The sequence below is a fragment of the Amia ocellicauda genome, chromosome 19 (genome assembly GCF_036373705.1).
Source record: "Amia ocellicauda isolate fAmiCal2 chromosome 19, fAmiCal2.hap1, whole genome shotgun sequence".
Classification (NCBI taxonomy): Eukaryota; Metazoa; Chordata; class Actinopteri; order Amiiformes; family Amiidae; genus Amia; species Amia ocellicauda.
In genome coordinates, this window is record NC_089868.1 from 18,735,417 (window position 1) to 18,754,559 (window position 19,143).

The window sequence follows — 19,143 nt, forward strand, 5'->3', positions numbered from 1 at the left end:
TTATTCAGTCTTATTCAATCTGCAACTGTAGAATTTCACACACAGACTTCTTTCAAATAAGTAAGACAATTAAATCCACATCTGTGAAAGACTGTCAAGGCCATTCAACAAAAAAAGCATAAAAAACATCTTTAATAAGTCATGCATAAATACCATCCTCCAGTATACCTGCAAATACACAGAAGAGTTTCATCTTTATGGTCCAGCAGTTTTGTTGAACGTGTCGACTTCTCTGAGGAATTAGATTTAAAAAAAGCTTTCTAGTTCAGTGTGAAGTGGGAAATATAATTCTGGGTGATTGCACAAATACACCCTAAACCCATTTACAAATCTTTAGTAAAGAGATGAGAGCTTGTGTTTGATTTACTGATTTTGCATTTGAAAGCTCAGGCATCTCAAGTTTCAGTTTTCATAATGGAGAAAGTGATACGGCTCTTTCTAATCAAGACAATTGTTTTGTTCATTTGAATCCCAAAGTGAACGGATAATGTTTTCTTTGGTCCTTATCGGATCCAGTGATGTATTTTTTCTAACACAACGTTGAAACTAAAGAGTACTGATACATGATTTGTTTTCTGATATATATTTGTGAATAGTAAAACTAATACAATTACAGATCTAAGATAATCAGAAAAATGACTACAACATATAAAGGGGAATCTGCTTTTCCTAAAGGTAAAGATCCACTGAAGTCCAGCTTTATGTCAAAAAGTAATCTCACAGAAATGTAATTTCTGTCTTATAGTGATATTAATAATTCTGCACTAGCACTTCCTTTACGCCCCTTAATAGCTTCAACTGAGGTAAAAGTGACTCTCTCAAAGATTATCTCTCACTCTGTATGTGAGTTGAATTATTACATTTGTCCAACCGCACTGAGTATTCATAAAGAGAGCATTATTTAGATAACCCCCACTCATTGTGAAATAACTGCCTACAAACTGCCTTCCTGGCAAGTGGTAATTGTATGCAGTTCATGTGGATGTTGCTCAGCCTCTGTAGATCATGTCCTATATTTTATTTCTCCTGCTGCCGAAGCATAAGGCTCTTTGCACCTCCTACGGGAAGGCCTGCCTGATGGCGCTATTATGTATATGAGGATCCAATTTGAAGTGTTACTTGGTAAAGGTGGGAGGCATTCAGCAAGCACAATTATACCGTACACTTCAGTTAACATGGGCCTGCTCATTATTTCTAAATAATGCAATTGTACCTTCACAGCAGCTCATGCCAATTAGGAAGCTTGGGTCTTTACTGTAGGAAACATACAGGGGTTTACCATCATTGTGGAAGTAGCAAGAATGGAAAATCCTTAGATCAGCTTTTTAGATCTAATATTGATCCTTTTAAAAGGGTAAGAGGACATCTTACTGGTCTACAGTTTTAGTGATATAGTAAGCCCACCATGCTTAAGCTTTCTTCTGAGTGTGCATGCCAGCTCTGCTCCCTCCCTGGGGGGGGAGTTGCTGAGGTGCGCTGTGCCAGGACCAGACATGCCTGACTGGCTGACAGTGTTTCAAATGCCGTGGCAAACCTGTGCCAGAAAGCTCCCGAGTGAAATGAACACTCTGCCAGTAACTCTCCGCATTCGTTAAAAGTGGGGGCTATTCATCCGATCTTCGTCTCTCTACAGATATGATTTTTGGTCTGCCTAAAATGGTACACTGAAAATATTCAAAGTTTCCATAGAAACGCACAAGAATTGATGGTTAATGCCTTTCATGTTCAAAAGAACAGAAAACCTGGCCAAGAATAGCATGTACAAACTGGATTTAGCATTTTGCCCTTAAGAGGTGTTCTTTATTAGCAAATACCAATGTAGGCTTCCCATTAACACAATACAAGTATGACAAGTAAGCATTGCAGAATGACTGTTTATGTTGCTCATGTTGTCTCCTAGTCAGCATGTCCAAATCAGATTTCACTCTTCAGTGCTGTAACACGTGCGTGAGTGAGGACCAGTGAAATCCCTCTCGCCTCATTTTCTGCTCTCTTGGCGCATTCAAACCTCCTGGAAACACCAAGTCCAATCCACTCACAGTGTGTCCTAATACAAGAAATAAACCCTGGCTCACCAGCAGCATGCTGTGTATGAGCCTCTGTGTAAGCGAGGCTCCTAAAGCAGATGTGTAAACAAAAGTACACCCCTGCAGTCTGATCTCACTGCTTGTGATGTTACACTTACATCATCTCTCTTTTTCTTTTCCATCATTGCTCACAGTGAATGTTCAGCAAACATTGTGAATATGCAAATTGGAAAAAAAAAGGCAACCCCACACATCTCATTGTTGCTGGAAAATGGAAAATGTGTTTCAACAAAGGGTCTGAGTTGCAGTGAAGAATGAGAGACTGTCAGTAAAAACATGAAAGGGGATTAAAATATTGAAATGTCCCTCCCAAAATGGCCCAAGACTAACTGTCCCCAATGTTTTATTTCCCCCCCCCCCACTGTTTATTAATAATCTTTTTAGACAGTACCAGTTTGAGTTGTTCATCCTGTGCAGTGTTTGCAGTCAGTGCTGTCTAGCGTGGGCTTTTTATGCTCTCCAAAATGTAAACACTGTTTAAGATCTTCATCACTGCCAGAACAGCTTTCTTCTCAGCTGCAGGGTAGCTAAGAGCAGGGCAGTACAAAACACAGGCAGAAAAACATGGCTTACGAAAACTAACCTGCCAACTAAATCAGTGTTTTAAAATGTGATGTGATCACTTGCAGTTTCTGGGGCTTCGGCGCTCTCCCGCAGCAGTCCTGTATTCACACTTCCTTTCTCTTGGCATGCAGTACAACCAGACATTCTCCAGAGAGTTGAGGAACTTCGACACATTTAATCATAGCATATAAAGATCTTTATGGCACAGTGAAACTTTATTGAAAACGTGTAGATGAGCAGAAAATTTAAGGAACATGGTTTAACTATCTAATGGCTTGTGATTTGTGTTTTACGGGTAACTGTGCAATTTAGGGGAAGCTCTTTATAGAGGCGCACTTGTACTAGTAAATAGAAAGTGCATAGAGAGCAGCACTCGATTCGGATATCTCTAACCTATCAGGACAAAAGACAATTGGACAGGTGGGCATTTGCTTTGATGAGTCAGTAGAGAAGGAGTCTGGAACACTTTTTTTCAAATATTTTGACTTTATCTACTCTTGTTCAGTGTCTTTGTTTAGAATCATCTCATTGGTAGTAATTCAGTGAAATATTCAAAACACATGAATTTTGTATCTCCTCAACTTAGACTAAATGAGAGATCAGAAAGCTTCATTGAAATGAGTCTCAGTCTGTGGCGTTCCTACAGGGTGTCCCTTTCAAGCACTGCATTGTGAAACCTCAGCTATATTTCTGACATCTGTGGAGAGGGGAATCCAAGAGTCCATGAATGTACTGTTTCAGCAGTTTAATGATGCCTTTTGCCTCTGTTTAGATCAGTTTAGCATCTCAATGCCGTGATTAAACACAGCTCTTTTATCCGAGTCCTTGGCCTACCCATGGTCACGATCGTTTCATTCTAATGCCACCAACTGCAATGCATAATTATTATTTAATGACAGAACAGCCTCATTTCAGTGAAGAAGATATATTGCAAATCTGAAAATGCAGACCACAGCATAATCATTTAATATCAACTGGCAAGCTTGTGCAATCCTGGTCTCTGTTATAATGCGTGTGTACATCAGCTCGCCCCAGGCCTTGGCTGATGTAACTGACGTTGGGAACTGACTTGAGCTGAAATGGAAATTCCGTATGAAGTTCAACAAAGCCCTATTTTACTGTTGCACTGCTGAACGCCCCCAATCTAATCGTTTTTCTTTCTTGTTCTTCCCAGGGGAGGAGTCTCTGACCATTTTTGTGAACAAGAAGAAACTGAGTAAGGAAAGTAGTGTGAAAGATAGCAATGGCAACAGCACTGTAGCAACCCTAGAGACCTTGCATCAGCTGGCGGCCTCGTATTTCATAGACCGAGAGAGCACCCTGCGACGCCTGCACCATCTTCAGATAGCCACCTCAGCTATCAAGGTAACAAACTGCCTGCTAACTCACTGCTTACCGGATACCTGCTGCAGCTTCAACCTCTGTGTGAGTTTTCACTCCCTTTGGTTACTCCAGAAATAGCAGCTGTAAAGCAGTCATCGAGGTCACTTGTGCATCGCCTTCCCCGCAGAACAAATAGCGTTGAGTCAACACTGCAGTAGCGTGAACACTTGACAATTTGACCTTGTGGCAGCCAAAATTTGTAGACTCCAGGGGTTGCAGGTAAACTGTTGTAAAATAATATGATTTACTTGTGAAAGAATATTCATGAATAAAATTGAAAAGTGAAAAGTAAAATGGAGGAGAAATATACAGTATATTGTATATGTCAGGGGTGGCTAACCCTGGTCCTGGAGAGCCGCAGGGTCTGCAGGTTTTTGTTTTATCCAGATCGTTAACTGCTTAATTGAACCAAATATGGGTCTTAATTAGGCAAAATGTCCCTGTGTTCAAGATACCTACTGACTGGTAATTAAGAGAGACCTGGAAATCCTGCAGGATTGCGGCTCTCCAGGACCAGGGTTAGCCACCCCTGGTATATGTGCATGAACAATGTATGTAATGAATTTCCAGAGATGGACCTATGAAATGTGTGTACAGTCTGTGCTGGGATGGCATATAAATTGAGATGTTAAAGCACCACTTACTGCTTAGTCTGTGGTTATTTATACAGTAAGTATTCACTCCTTTGGACTTTTCCACATATCATTGTGTTACAACATGAAATCAGAATGGATTTAATCAGGAGTTTCTGCCACTGATCAACACAGAACATGTCCATAATGTCAAAGTGAAAAATATAATCTGCAAACTGTTCTAAATTACAAATACAAAACAGTAAATAATTGAATGCATAAGTAATCACCCCCTTAGCTATGACATACCTAATTGAGCTGTGGTGAAACCAACTGTCTTTAGAAGTAATTAGTAATTAGTTGAATGGAGTCCACCTCCATTCTGATTTCATGTTGTAACACAATGAAAAATGGAAAAGTCCAAGGGGGCTGAGTACTTTTGAGAGCCACTGTAATTGAATGAACCTAGGTGCTTTTTTAAAGCCTCTGTGGAATGGTTAACTCCTCCTTGTTGGTAGAGATTTAGATACTTACCTGTGCCTTAGCACCACAGGGCCTCACACATGGCAGATAATTGTTTAAGGGTCAGAATTGTCTTGACTGTGTAAAAAGATCAGCACAACCATATGGCTTTGAAATGAACAATCCTTAAGGGAAAAATCAATCATGTCTTCTTGAGCCTTCAAGTATGGAGTAACTACAACAGCAACACAAATAATTTGCAAGAATTAAGCCTCAGCCACAGAACCCAAGTCATGCCAACCCTACAGCTACATCTGTCATATAGACATTTGGTATGGGAAACCCCCTGTATATTAACTGAATAAAACAGCTTGAGTGTCCTATTAGCTGCTTCATCCACAGCAGGGGTATACAGAGTGGCCCGTTTGTAATTTATAGTTTCTAGAACAGTAGAAAACCCAGTAGTGTCATACAACTTAGCTGGCTATAGACAGCTTTGGGATGCTGAAGTCTGCTAAGTACCTTTGGTGTAGCGAGTGAGTGTAGCTGTCACTTCACTAGATAAGGGATTAGCATTTCTCCACTGGGTCCCCAATCCACTTGTAGATCCGTCCACAAATCACATTTTCAAATTTGAAGAGACAAAGTCAAGTTAAACCACAGCCTCAGCCCTGGATAGAATTGTGAGACCTTCTCCTTCTAAATCTCTCATTCTAACATTTAAAACAGTCAGCTAATGCAGCAGATCCTTTGCACTACATACTTTCTGCAGTGTTAAACGCAAGGAATTATGGTCAATGAAAAGTTATTTGGTTCATTTTCTTCTTTTATTAAACTGTATCTTATAAATGTACTGGCACTGTTCATCTGAACCAGATATTTACGAATTAATTGATTGCAGTTTAACCAAAATCGTAAAATTAAACCTCATGTTGGTTTGTAATCATGTGTGCCAGTACTTCATACCTGGAGAGAATCCCCTCTCCTTGTAGCCTGTACTGTCAATGCTGCTTAATTAAATACAGCAAAGCTAACACATGCCGTTATTATGAAGCATCAGAAACAAATGTATCAGATTGAGTTTTTTTTGTTCTTATTTTAGAGAGACATCCAAGTAAAACACTAATCAAAGGTATCACTGTTTCTTATCTCTAAATAAAGGAGAGTGATTCTTTTTTTTTTTGCCAGCTTTTCTAAAGTAATTAGTATGCTCAATCGTCTACTTAAACTTTGAAGATAAACACTGTCCATCAGTACAGAAGGTTTCTTTATGTGACTGAGTACAGATGGCAGCTGCAGCCACCACTTCTGTATGAACACGGAATAGATAATTCACTTGAGATAGCTCCAGCTACTGAGGAGAAGATGCATTGCTGTGTGAAATCCTGTTCCCATTTGAATCCATTCCAGGCCATTTTTTCAATTATTTAATTTTGGAGTCTTTAACCCTGAGGTCATAAGTTAAAAAATGTTATTAATTAAATGCTTTGGATGATCATTTACTAAGGTATTTATATAGAGTAGAATTAATCTTTTTTTTTTTAAGCAGATCTGTCTTGAGGTGTGTTTGAACGATGATACCCTTTGACCTTCCAAAAGAGGGAAAAATGTTGGCAATCCAGAACACCAATGAATAGAAACCACTTAATTTAGGTTGGATCTGTGGGTTTTTCAACCAAGACTGTGAAATAGGTATTGTCTTGCTATGATACGCTGTCCCCGTAATGCAGGGCTATTGCTTGTTATTAGTGTAATTACAATTGTGGCATATAAAAGTGTAACCTGTCCCTAAGGTCTTGCCTGCAATAACTTCGCAATTAAAATCCATCATGATAACAATTGCTTTTTGGCTTCAATGGGACTTGGTTACAACGGGTTATTTATGGAAAATTGGAGCTGAATAATGAGAGCCTTATTCGTCTCTCCTTGCTGTGTAGCCTCTGGCAAGAATGGTGTTCGACAAATTAATTAACTCATTATCAAATGAAAAGCCCATCCATTACCATCAGTTATATTTGGGTGTGTGAGAAGCTTCATCGTTTGAGTGAGTGGGTGCGTGTGGAGTATTGCGCATGCAGGTGAACATTTCCCCGGTGATTTAGTATTTACTGTCAGAAATGTACTGTTCTCCTTCACCAGTCTCCTCTGGGCCGAGGAAAACCCAGAACACTGCTAGAGAGGACAAACCGCAGATCAACTTGACTTCGGCGTTTTTAATGAAGTGGCAATTACACAAATGAACGGTCTTAAACAGTATTTTTTAATTATAAATCCCGTTTTTATGTCTTGGCATCAACCTCCTTGGCAAGAACACCTTGATCCAATGCCTCATATCTGGCAAGCTGCTGCTTTAGATGAGAGAATGATTATAATGAGGGAGAGGCACTACATACCTGCTTTTGTTTTTGAGTTTTTCTGTCTATGGCTGGAACATCTGTGCTTTTCTGTCCGTGTAGACACTTTTGAATGTGCATTGTAGCATTTATGAGGAACGCACAGTCGATTCTTCAGCTGCTTTGATCTGTCAGAAACACGGGTTTGATCTTGCAAATGCAAGTGCTGATGGGAATGACCAGTCCCAAGAAAACGATGTTGTTTTATAATTGTAGAGATAGGAACTGCGGTACTGTACATGTGTATAGTTCTACATATCAAGTGCAGTATCTAACAAAATATTGGTGTCCTGCCTTATCAGCTTGAATACAATACAAGAGTGGCCAGTCAGTATAAAAAGCCCAAAATAACAAGCTCAATATATATATTCCCGCACTTGCTTCCAAAACTAGATTTGGTGGATATCAACTTTAATTTGCTTATTTAATAATAGGCTATGTACACATTTCCTTATCTATATTTGTATGATCAAAGATGATGCTTTGTGGTCAATGAGAGTCTTTTTTCTCTGTATTTTCTTGGGGTGATGCCCTCTGCAGAGGATTAAAATAGTATTTGCTTTCAAGGATACAGTGCAATTGTTCTGGCTATGCTGAATATATCACAGCAGAGGGTCAAATCCTGTCCTACAAGGATTGATGTCATCTGTGATGCACTTCTCTCCGGGAAACTGTTCTATGATGAGCATATCGCTTTTGCTTTTGCCCAAGTGTAAAGCTCCTGCCAGGGGAATGCTCTGTAAATGTGTTACTTATCATGGGCGTCAGGCTATTTTATCTTGCCAGTACCAAGAGCAGTACATTACATTGAGGTTTTTCACTGGGGTATAATGCACGGAGACGTTCTGATATCACTAGCATTATTTCCTTCCGTTTTGGTTCAGTAATTGTCATAATAAAGTGGGATTTTGCCATAATTGTTTTTTTGTGAATGAGCATTTGGCCGCAACTGACCACACGCATCCTTGATTTACATGGCTGATGTGAAACCACAGCAGTTCAGAGGGATTTGAATCAGTGTGAGCGTTTAACTCATTGTTGCATTTGACTGTTAATTTGCAGCGTCTGTTTGTTGCTCATTAGATAAAATTGAACCATTTTTCCCGGGTGCACGGCATTATTGCATAAAATGTTTCAGAAAGTAGTCACTGAAAAGGCTGAGGATAAAAACCACTTAAGTTGGAAGTCAATGCCTCTGGCTAGTTAAATGTCTTCAAATGTGAACAATCACTGCTCTTAAATTAATCTTTGCAGTGCTGAGATTGGGTGTATAGACCCAAGACCTCTGGGTAGTAATGTGATTAAAATTACATCTAATAATAGAGATCCTTGTCCCAGCGAGTCCCAACTGCAATTTCCACATAATTATAATCCATCATCTCAACAATGGCTTTTCATTTTAGCTGGGGGCTCAGAGACTTCAGGTTATTTATGGAAAGTTGGTCAAGAGATGCGAAGTGCTGATACATCTTACAGTGCTTAAGAGTGAGTCTCAGTCGTGTAGATTAATTAACTCATTATCGCACACGGATCTATATTAAATAGCCATGTCTCGTTATATAAGCAAATCTGAATTGAATTTCTGGTGGTAATTGCGGAAGAGGAGGTCAGTGGTTTAAGTATGTATAGGAAGATTTGTTAAATCCTACACCAAACATTAACGTGTAAAACAAACACAGACAGTGCACTTCCTTATCTTGAGATCCCATCCCATGTTCTGCCTGCGTGGGTCTATAAAATGCTGGTTTCGGCGATTTTTACATTCATCATCATTATTTTCAAGAAGGTAAGGTAGAGGATCAAATGAGGTAGGATCAAAAGGGTTGAGCTTCAGAGGCTGCCCTCTCGTTTCCCATGAACACTGCTGCAAAATACGTTTTTCTGATCTGCTGAGCCCAGGTCACCAAGGAGGAAAGGGAGAAAAAGTGAATTTTCCTCCTGTGCCACCTTTTACCTACCATTCCTTTTAAGAAAAAAAATACTAATTAAAAAAACGAAGCTTCTTACTCTAAGGAGGAGGTGATGAGAGAGGGAAAAAAAAACAAGAAGTGAATGCTTGCAGTAATTAATTAACAAGCTGGCGATTATCTTCTGCTAAGGAAAGGGAGGTCAGGGATCAGTGAACAGCACCATTTTCCTCTGTGATTCAGGCCACAGGTCCAATCAGGTTTGAGCTGTTCTGAATGCTAGTCTTGTGACCTTATCTGTGTATAAACACTATCTCTCGCTGCATGCTACGCTGCCCGTGGTGATTTACCCATGAGATGCACACTATTAATGACAGTCTTGAGTCAGCGCTGATTTGAAAAGTGAACTTGTGTTGGGATGTGCCCATTATCACCTCCATTCTGCTGCACAATAAGAACTGCAGCTGCATTAGGGCTTGACGTAGGCACTCTGTCTTAGTTTTCTTTGATTTTTTTTTATATATATTGTTTTTTTCTTTTTACTGCTCCATTAAATAAGACCTTGTGCTTTCCACAGTCGGATTGCTTCTCAGACCCTCGCTGTCCTCTCGTTTTAATGGTTAAATGAGAAATGGCGTGTTCGTTTCTAAAGCCACAGAGCAAGTATTGGTTTAAATATGCGTCCCTGGGAAATGAACTGCGGTTCCGTTCTGTCTCCTGCCTTGTTCTGTCCCGTTGATATGTAGTTAAGTGGGAAGATGCGGTAGTTCAGTCAACAGAAACTGTCCTTTTATTGTGTTATCCCTCACACCATTCAGTGGCACATTTGTTTTAATCTCAATGTCTATGTTTGTTTTCTTTATATGTACATTCTTTATATGAAGCTATGTCACGTTTTCATTGTGCTATTATTTATTTTGCGGCCTGTGAAATAATTAGTGATATCAATTTAAGACATGGAGTTTCTGTACGAGTTTGTTTTGTTTAACGATAGATTTAAACATTAATTCACAATGGGTTAATGATCAAATAATATCACAATAATAGAGTGAATCACATGACATTAATGGCTTGAGAACATAATACAATACTATACACTGTGTTTACGTATCTGATAAAAGGCTAACACCAAGCCATGGGTTAGAATTAAAAGGGTAATCAGTATTAAAAACTGTGTACACTGTTCAACCACACAAATGTGATAAAGTCAAGCACTATACTTTGCATAGTGAAGCATTGGAAATTACACCTGGCAGGATACAATGCAGAATAAACGAAGCACACAAACACACTTCAATCTAACGATGGCGTAAAATGGGAGAACATGAACTGGAGAGCGGAGCAGTGGTGATTAATGTGATTACGAGCCAGAACCAGATGTCATAAATTAAAAATGTGGGAAAAGGTGCTTGAGATCATAGTGGGAGGTGTGTAACGCTGGAGGGGAAAAAAAAGGTGTATAATGCAGAACAATGAACTGCTGAGTTGCGAGGAGGTCTGCGAAAGGTCGCGTAAGAGAGGGCAGTCCCCGTGTTCACAGGTGCCTGGGTCCAAGCAATGGATGTATGTGCTGGAGAAACTAGCAACACGCTTGGCAAACAAATTTTTAATGCATTATCATAAATATCAGCACTTCTCCAGAGTGTTATTAGTGTCTTCTTCATATTCTTCTTCTGGTTGTTATTACCGGATGAAGCCAGTGTGTAGACAGACAGATAGGTGGAGGGAAAGGTAGGGAATTAATGGACGCACCATCAACCCTCGATGCTTGTGAAAAGAATTACTTCAGCAGTCCTTTAGAACAAGATGAATATGTTTGCTGGGTAATATATTGACACATCCAATACTATGATTTTTGAAGAGACAGATTATAATTTAAGAAGTTGAGCGTTGTGAAAACCTTTACACAAGCTACTCCTACAGGGCTTGCAGGATTACACATGTAACAGTCATTTTGGGGTCCTCTTGCTGCTATCAAAGGCTCGGTTGCAGCCGTTTGTATTTCATGGACAGCTTGACAGTATGAATTATTTTGCCACCAATGAATAAAGCAAGGGTGACCTATTGAAGCGTACCGGTGGTGGAAATAACATTCAGTTTGCTGGAGGGCTCTGGGATCTGTACTCCTTTACGCAAGGAAGTAAGACTGGCAGACAGGATGGATTTCTAATGGAATCTTTATTTATTTACATATTTATGTCTTCATTTGTGTCATTAAAGATTGGATGCCATGTCCTCACATATGTCAGAATTGAACAGGTCTACTGTTGTTACACATCTTTTTATTTGCTCGTTTTATTTAAAATGAATCCCGTGTTATACCGTTTCCCCGTGAGGTGAGTCGTCTTTGCGTTGTAACAAATCTGTTTTGGCTTATCCTCAAACCAAATGGCATTTTTGTATACAAGCTTAACCTGCTTACAGCCTCCCAGTATCCGAGCTGGTATTGTAAATCATGCTGAATGTTGGATTTAGATCTTGTTTGTGTTGATGCATGGATCTACCTGTATTATGTCTTTCTGTTTGTCTCAGGCTTTTATTTATTTATTCTTTTTTGAATCACCATTTTTGGTTTCTTATTCTCTCCCAATTTTAAATCACAAGTGCCAACAGGATGACAGGGTTATTTCACCTGGCATGTCAAATACACCTGGTAATGAGAACAAACTCCCAGGCCACCGTACCCTGTGTAACACCCCCTGGGTAACCTTAATCACAGAGGGCTAATAACAATGCCCGGGTACAAACTAGATCCTGCCCTCTGAAGAAAGGTCTTTAGCAATTGAGGCACTTGGCATTTCTTGACTTCTATAAGTACTCATCCACATTTCCCATTCAACTCAGCTATTAAAATCTAATTTGAGACATACATTGCCAGGTATTATGCAAAGTGTAATGAAATGCAAGTGAACCACATATGAAAACCACTCTTGCCTCCAGGATCATGTTATCCACCCACAAAACCTCTTGTGACAAGAACAGATGATGGCTAAAAAGTCAAAAGGCAGTTTTAATGGGATAACTTGAGGTTGCTGCTATGTATTATAAATTCAAGCATGTAGGTTATGTGTCTTGCATTAATAATGGTGGTGGTGGTGGGGTGGGTAGTTTGATTTTCTGATCTTGTGAGGGCAGCTTTTCCACAGATGCAAAGAAATCTTATTTTTTGGGTAGTAAAGTTTCATATACCATATATATAATCCCCCTGGTAGTGTGGAAATGAGGAGTTGGTATTGCAATAGATTCTGTTTGTGAAATATGTCTCGGTGCAGAGGTGTATATATTCAACACAGTGGTGGCTCAGGAGTCTGAAGCAAAGAAAACCTAATTCACAGCAAGGGAAGTGCCAGTAATGTATGTAGCTGTGAGGAGGCATGGAACATCAGTACAGTTTCATTTACCGATTCTTCCATTTTTCTCATGAAGATGTGTGGCCCACCTACCTCGGCTAACACAGAGCCATTGTTTATTACTAATAAGCACAAGTAGCAAGCTTTGACATTGTCTGAAATGTGGGGGTGTTCTTTGTTTTTGTTGTAGCTCACTGACAAATGAAGTACAGATTAATTATTATTTTAAATACAAAACCTTCATACAATCTTAAAACGGCTGCTAAAGCAGTGGTGTAGTGAGATGATTTCAGTATTCTGTAAAGTAAGTGTTTTGTTGCTAGTGTGCAACTTAATATACACAGTATTCATAAGTATGTGGACAACATTATTAACTATAATAATGGCATAAAAAACATTTGTTTCATTTGTCAATGACTCCTTGAAACTTATATTTGTTTCCTGTTTTCTCGTTCCCTAGGTAACCGAAACCAGGACTGGCCCTCTTGGATGCAGTAACTACGACAACCTTGACTCTGTCAGCTCTGTTCTAGTTCAGAGCCCCGAAAACAAAATCCATTTACAAGGTAATGTGGCTGAGGGGGACACATTAGAGAAAGGTCACTCTCATCTGTAGCCTGAACTAATCTGTACTCGTGTACCCTACAAAAAAAGGAATCATTAGTTAGCAGTGACTGAATTGCATTTGTTTAAGAGCCGTGGTTTGCTGTGCAGCTTGTTTATTGATTTGGACAACACTGAATCATTACCTACTAGTTGTACTTTTTTTTACACGTTTAAAAAAAATCAACAGCTCTTTTCAATTATAGACTTTTCAGTTTCGTTTTAACTAAAATCTATGGTCTTTGTGAAGCATTGCTTTTTGCAGTGTTTATCCAAATAGTTATGAAGAGGATAAAATACTTTCATAGTGTACAACAACAGTAATTGTCTAGGCGAAGTGTTATGTGTGGGTGCGAGGGGAATAAGCTGCAGAATAAACTGTAAATTTAAGTAAATTAAGTAAATAAATGTTGTTGTTTACTTAAGTCCCCAAAGGATAATGGCATACCCCAGATTAAAGTTAAAATCCTTTACACGTAACTGCTGTAATGGACATTAACTATAATTTAAATTCTCATGTGAATGTTTCTCCACCTACATTTTAAATGCCACGTTTCTCCCCCACAAGCTGTGATCTAGCATTCGTGGTGAACTTGATTAGCAAGTCTACGATTTTTCATTGGGTCCTCCTTTTCCGGAGCTCAAGGGAGAAGCTTAAATTAATAAATTTAAATTAAGATATTATCATAAGACAATTAAGATAAAATGGAAAAAAAACGTATTATCTGGGTCTGAAGCTCGAGCCCTGGCTGACTTTCAATTACCACGCTGATAAAAACAAAGCATATCTGTGCCTATAAAGGTAGGGATTGAACTCCTCTTCCTTTTTCTTTCCTCTAAAGTAATTTGTTAAGATATCATAATTTTGTTAAGTCTTAATTGTGAAGGAACAAGCCCTGGTTAAGCAAACTTGCCGTGTTTTAAAGTACAGTCAATATATATGTAAATTAATTAATTCAATCAATCTTTTTTTATTTGGTAAAGTTGCCACAAAGCAAATGTTAAAACAACAACTCAAGACAATGTTTATTAAATTAAAAAGTCAAATTAAACCATTTGGCACAGAGAACAGAATAATTAAATGCAGAAGTGTATCATTTAGTCCTGGTGTCTGTGGTCTTCTCTCTGGGACAGCCTGTCTTTTCTCAGGGGGGTTACCCTGTCTACCCTCTAGGGATTGCTTTCTCTGTGGCTGAAAGACAAGATAGAGATTGTGATCGGTATACTGATGGTGAGATGAATGACACAACAGAGTACAGTGGACACATAGCCATTGAACTCCCGTGGCCTTGTCAAACAAAATGGCGGGGAGGAATGCAAAACATTGATTAACATAAATTCACAAAATTCACAATAAAACAGCAGTGCCATGCAACATGCAAAATCCTCAAACTAGCAGAAGACTGGATAATAAGCATTTCCTCTTAGATTACTTTGAAGTTTGATTGGTCTCTAATTAGAACTGTGATGAATATTTCTACAATGCAAAACTGCCAACTAAAATTCCAACCTCATTTGCTGCCAGTAGACTCCTATAGTCTGCTATCCCTATGAATACAACACCAGAACAACTACATGAATTGGAGGACAGGTTCCTGTTTGACAGCTGTTCACAATTCACTGAGGAACACTCCCCTGACGAACAAAGGCCCATAAACCCAATACAGATTGGAGGAACACCCCAGACTCACGACACCCCTTCAACAGGATGCAGTACAGCCACTCTCAAATTGAGAAGCTTTCATGGTGTCCCACTGTGATCAAACATTTAATCATGTATTCCAGTTCCATACCACCTACCATAGCTCCCTATAGAGAGAGCTGTAACAGATGTTTCAAAAAGAAACCATTTAATTTACGTAGGGGAAACTTAAGACGTCCTTGCTTTCAAAAAGATAAAAGAATGCAGGGAGGTGAGGAAATCCAGCCATCTGATTAAAACATGAGAGGGAAACAAGGCTCGTGATGAAGGCGGCAGATGAGTACAAGGCTATAAACAGCAATGGAAGTAATGTGACTGTACAGTATACGCCTTTCATTAAAAATGTGTCAGTAACAAAACTACTGAGATGTACAGGATGGGTCCCAATAAGCCATGAAATTAGGCCAGCATAATTGATGTGGGGAAAAAACGAATTTCAGCGTCTCAACAAAAAAGAAAACAATATGTGTGTAATGTAAGACAGTGACCAAAGCAGTATAAGTGCTGTATAAGAAGAAAAATAAGAAAAACCACAATAATACAATGACAGGTGGGGAACACAGTTTAGTATTGGCTTTTTTCTCACAAATCTGGAACAATATTTCTATCCAAGAGCCAATTTCACATCCAGACAGTAGCCATCCAGTGAAAAGTGGGTGACCAGGGCTGGTGGAAGTCAAATCTTGGAATTGATATGATAGTGGGGAGTCTGGTTGAACTGGAATGACTTGAAATGCACTGAAATGTCATCGTTTTAATGTTTGGAAGTGATTTTTTGTGCCTAATGGATGTGGAATATGGTAAATAATAAAATGTACTTTGCCATTATAGGTTTGATTTGATAGTGGTTAATTTAGTGAAGCTTATTCTTTTAGAATTCAAAACAAGTGTCAGGTTAGTGTCTGAAAAGTGAACAAATCCATGAATATTGTATTTCACACTGAATCCCTTGGGAGTAACATACCAATATTATGTTCAATTGTATACAATTTCTATGAAAATACCGTGACCTAAAATCTGTCCATTTAAAACCTTACCGCTACTTTAAAACGTACTATTTTTTTCAATCCCCGTTGATGTTTTCTTCATTTCTGTCTGTGCATATTTAGCAGTCAGATTGTTATTTTTCCTTCCTTTCTGAATCACTCTAATAACCATCTGCACAATTATCATATGAATTGGCAAAGGGGAGAATGGCACGCAGTGTTTGATCTGAAAATACCTCCACTACTGTCTCCGCAAAGCCTTCACAGACCCCAGTATCTATTGACCAGCTGTGCTCTGTGTTTATTATTAACCCATTCCTGTCTCAACCACTGCACACAACATTGGATGACAAATCCCTGTTACAAAACATCTTTTATTGGATGTTGCCGGACATGAAAAACAGTAATGCCAACAAAGACACAGCAAACAGCAATCAACGTTTATATTCAAAGTCAAAGGTCAATTACCAGTTTCTTCCGTTTCTCTCTCTCACTCACTCTCTCATTTTGTGACCATTTTGTGATTCTCCTCGCACCACAATATATGTATTTATTCAGACACATACGCCCTCATATAGAAGAACTTCAAAAATGTGTTCTAAATATTTCCTAAGGAGATGGCGTCAAACCGTTTTTTATAGTCTGATCTGTTCTTTTATGTAGCAACGAAGACATGTTTTTGCAGTTTAAGAAGTTCTTATTACTCCTTTACAGACAACCACATCTTCAGCAGAGCATCAAAGGAGGTTTCGACAAGAGTGTATTAAACTGTTTCATTTTTGTAAGTAAACAGAGAAGAAAACTAATCCTTCTCCTTTTTATATTTAGTATTACTTCTCCATATGACTCCATACTCCATATTTGTCCAAAGCAGCTTTTTATTTGCTCTAATGCCAAATTGGCCTTTGCTAATGACTGTATGGCAGGCTGAGACTCAGAGAGGTGACCTTGCACATTTTGCACAAACCAGCTATCCTAAGAGCGCCCCACTCTCGAGCGCCTCTCTCATTAACGAGCAAAACACGACTGAAGGCTTTTTTTAACAAGAAAAATACATCTGCCTGTTTTATTAAGAATCACCTCTGCTGCTCATCAGTCTCGCCTCGCGCTGAGGTACACACACGCTGTACATAATAAAGACGCTCCGCGAAGGCATGGAAGGCAACTTGAAACTTGAATAGAAAGCCAGTCCTAGTGTGAAATGACATCAGGCAAATGAAAATCTAGATCCAGGGTTCCTAAGATGATGTCTGTTTTTTTTTTGTATCTGTCTAGCAGTATCAATAAGGACTACATCTTGAGTTATTCATTGTTCCCATGCAATGCCAAAAACAATGCATCACATTGTTACTGAAAAGTAAAAGATAAAACTTGTATCGAAATTGACTAGCTGGACATCCTATAGGCTCATCTGCTAGTCTGGATGAACTCAGTGTTGGAGAGAAACATCTCCCTTTAAATAGACAGTTGTAATTCAAAACATTTTGAATATCTGTGTTGTTATCGATTCAGAACATAAAGCCATACAGGAAAATAGGCTTTTATACAACTAACAATGAATGTAGGAAGTGAAGTGAATTCCTGTGGGCAACAAAAGAAACTTGCACTAGAAAAAGTGAAATACAGTAAACACTTGGACTAGATGTAGAAATGGTCTCTTTTACCTCAGTAAATACATGTGTTGTTGATTTTGCCTTTTTGGCACAGGTGCTAGGGAAGTCTGGCTTCAGACATCAGCATATTGGCTCAGTCTTAACTCTGAACGCAATGCAACAAGCAATCTGTTCAGCTAAAGGAAAAAAAAAATGCAGGTAGTTTTCAGCTGCTCTTGAAGTAAACTAATTCATTTTGATCCCAGCTGGTAAACACTTTTAAAGCAGAATTATATTTTAAAAAGAAAAGTTTAACCATTTTGTTTTGCAACCTATACTACTTTATCCTAACTGGGAATTTCGTCAGAGAATATAAGGAAAATGTTCTTTATCATGGCACACATTGTACCCGAAGTCCTCAGAATTATCCTCATTCTCAATTCTCCGCCTCTCCCGCTCATGTTGCGTGGGGGGGGTTAAAAAAACAGCCGATTTTAAATAAAATGAAATCTGCTGTTTTAATCAAGATTCCCTTTTTTCCACGTATCGCTTGACTGCTCATCAGCCTCGGCTGGCACACCTCCGATCGTCTCTTTGCATAATTAGGATGCAGAGGGGAGTCGCTGTGCCTGCTCCCATCACACTCCGTTAGCAGCCCCTGGAATATCTAATGGAAATTGGCAAAGTCTGCTTGCAGCTGCCAGAGACGCTTCCCTGCCTATCAACTTTACTCACGCTGATATGCTGCCACTACGGCTCGCAGTCTTTGTGCTAATTGATCGAGAAATGCGACAGTAAGGCTGGCACGTCAAGACAGAGCAACCATTCACTCGGTCCAAAACGTGTCCCCGTTTGTCTGACGGCACAGAGGGGATTGTGTCTTGCTTTCGTTTTTCTTAGCATTTAGAAATATCAGCTGTGCGCAGAGGTTAAATGTGACTGTGATTTCCGAAATCTGCACCCACCGAAACATTACTTCTGGTTTTGAAACCCTCGTCATTCAGAAAGGCAGTCATTATGTATGTCGTTTCAGCAGTTAACATTTTGCAGGACTATACTGCTGAAGATTTCGGTTTTGCTCACAACAGGTAATTAATTTGTTATGTGTAAATGGTCCCTGCTGACAGGATACGATCAGTGTATTGTGTGTCTCGTTAAGAAGCTTTCAACGATCTATCTTCTCTCTTTAGCCTTCTGTTTTAGTTTATGCTCACAGTTTGTGGAATTATAATTTTCACATTCCTTCCTTTAAAGGCTGCAGACTTTTACAAGAATGTATAAAACCCACTAATGGTTTGCACAGATTGCCTTACATCAGATTTAATTATCAAGCAGTGTCCTTCAGACATTGCACCGTGTCAAAATGGACTAGAAGAGCGATTACTTGGTGGCAAAACTGCTCTTTATGTTACCCAAGTTCCCTAGCAGCCAGTGCTGTAAAAAACACATCTACTGAATCAGTGGAAGATTGCTCTCTGCTTCATAAGTTGGAGATTTTCTCTAACCTCCCTCTCCAGGTCAGCCACGCTGTGCATGTACAGA

General features: G+C 39.1%; 1 protein-coding gene across 1 annotated transcript in view; it reads left to right on the forward strand.

Annotated features, from left to right (window-relative positions):
* The window catches only part of LOC136714612 (BMP/retinoic acid-inducible neural-specific protein 3), a 41,446-nt gene that overhangs the window by 16,343 nt on the left and 5,960 nt on the right, over positions 1-19,143 (forward strand). Inside the window, exons 5-6 of the mRNA XM_066692201.1 lie at positions 3,826-4,016; positions 13,179-13,284. Coding sequence (XP_066548298.1) covers positions 3,826-4,016; positions 13,179-13,284 — 297 coding nt within the window. The remainder of the gene's footprint in view (positions 1-3,825; positions 4,017-13,178; positions 13,285-19,143) is intronic.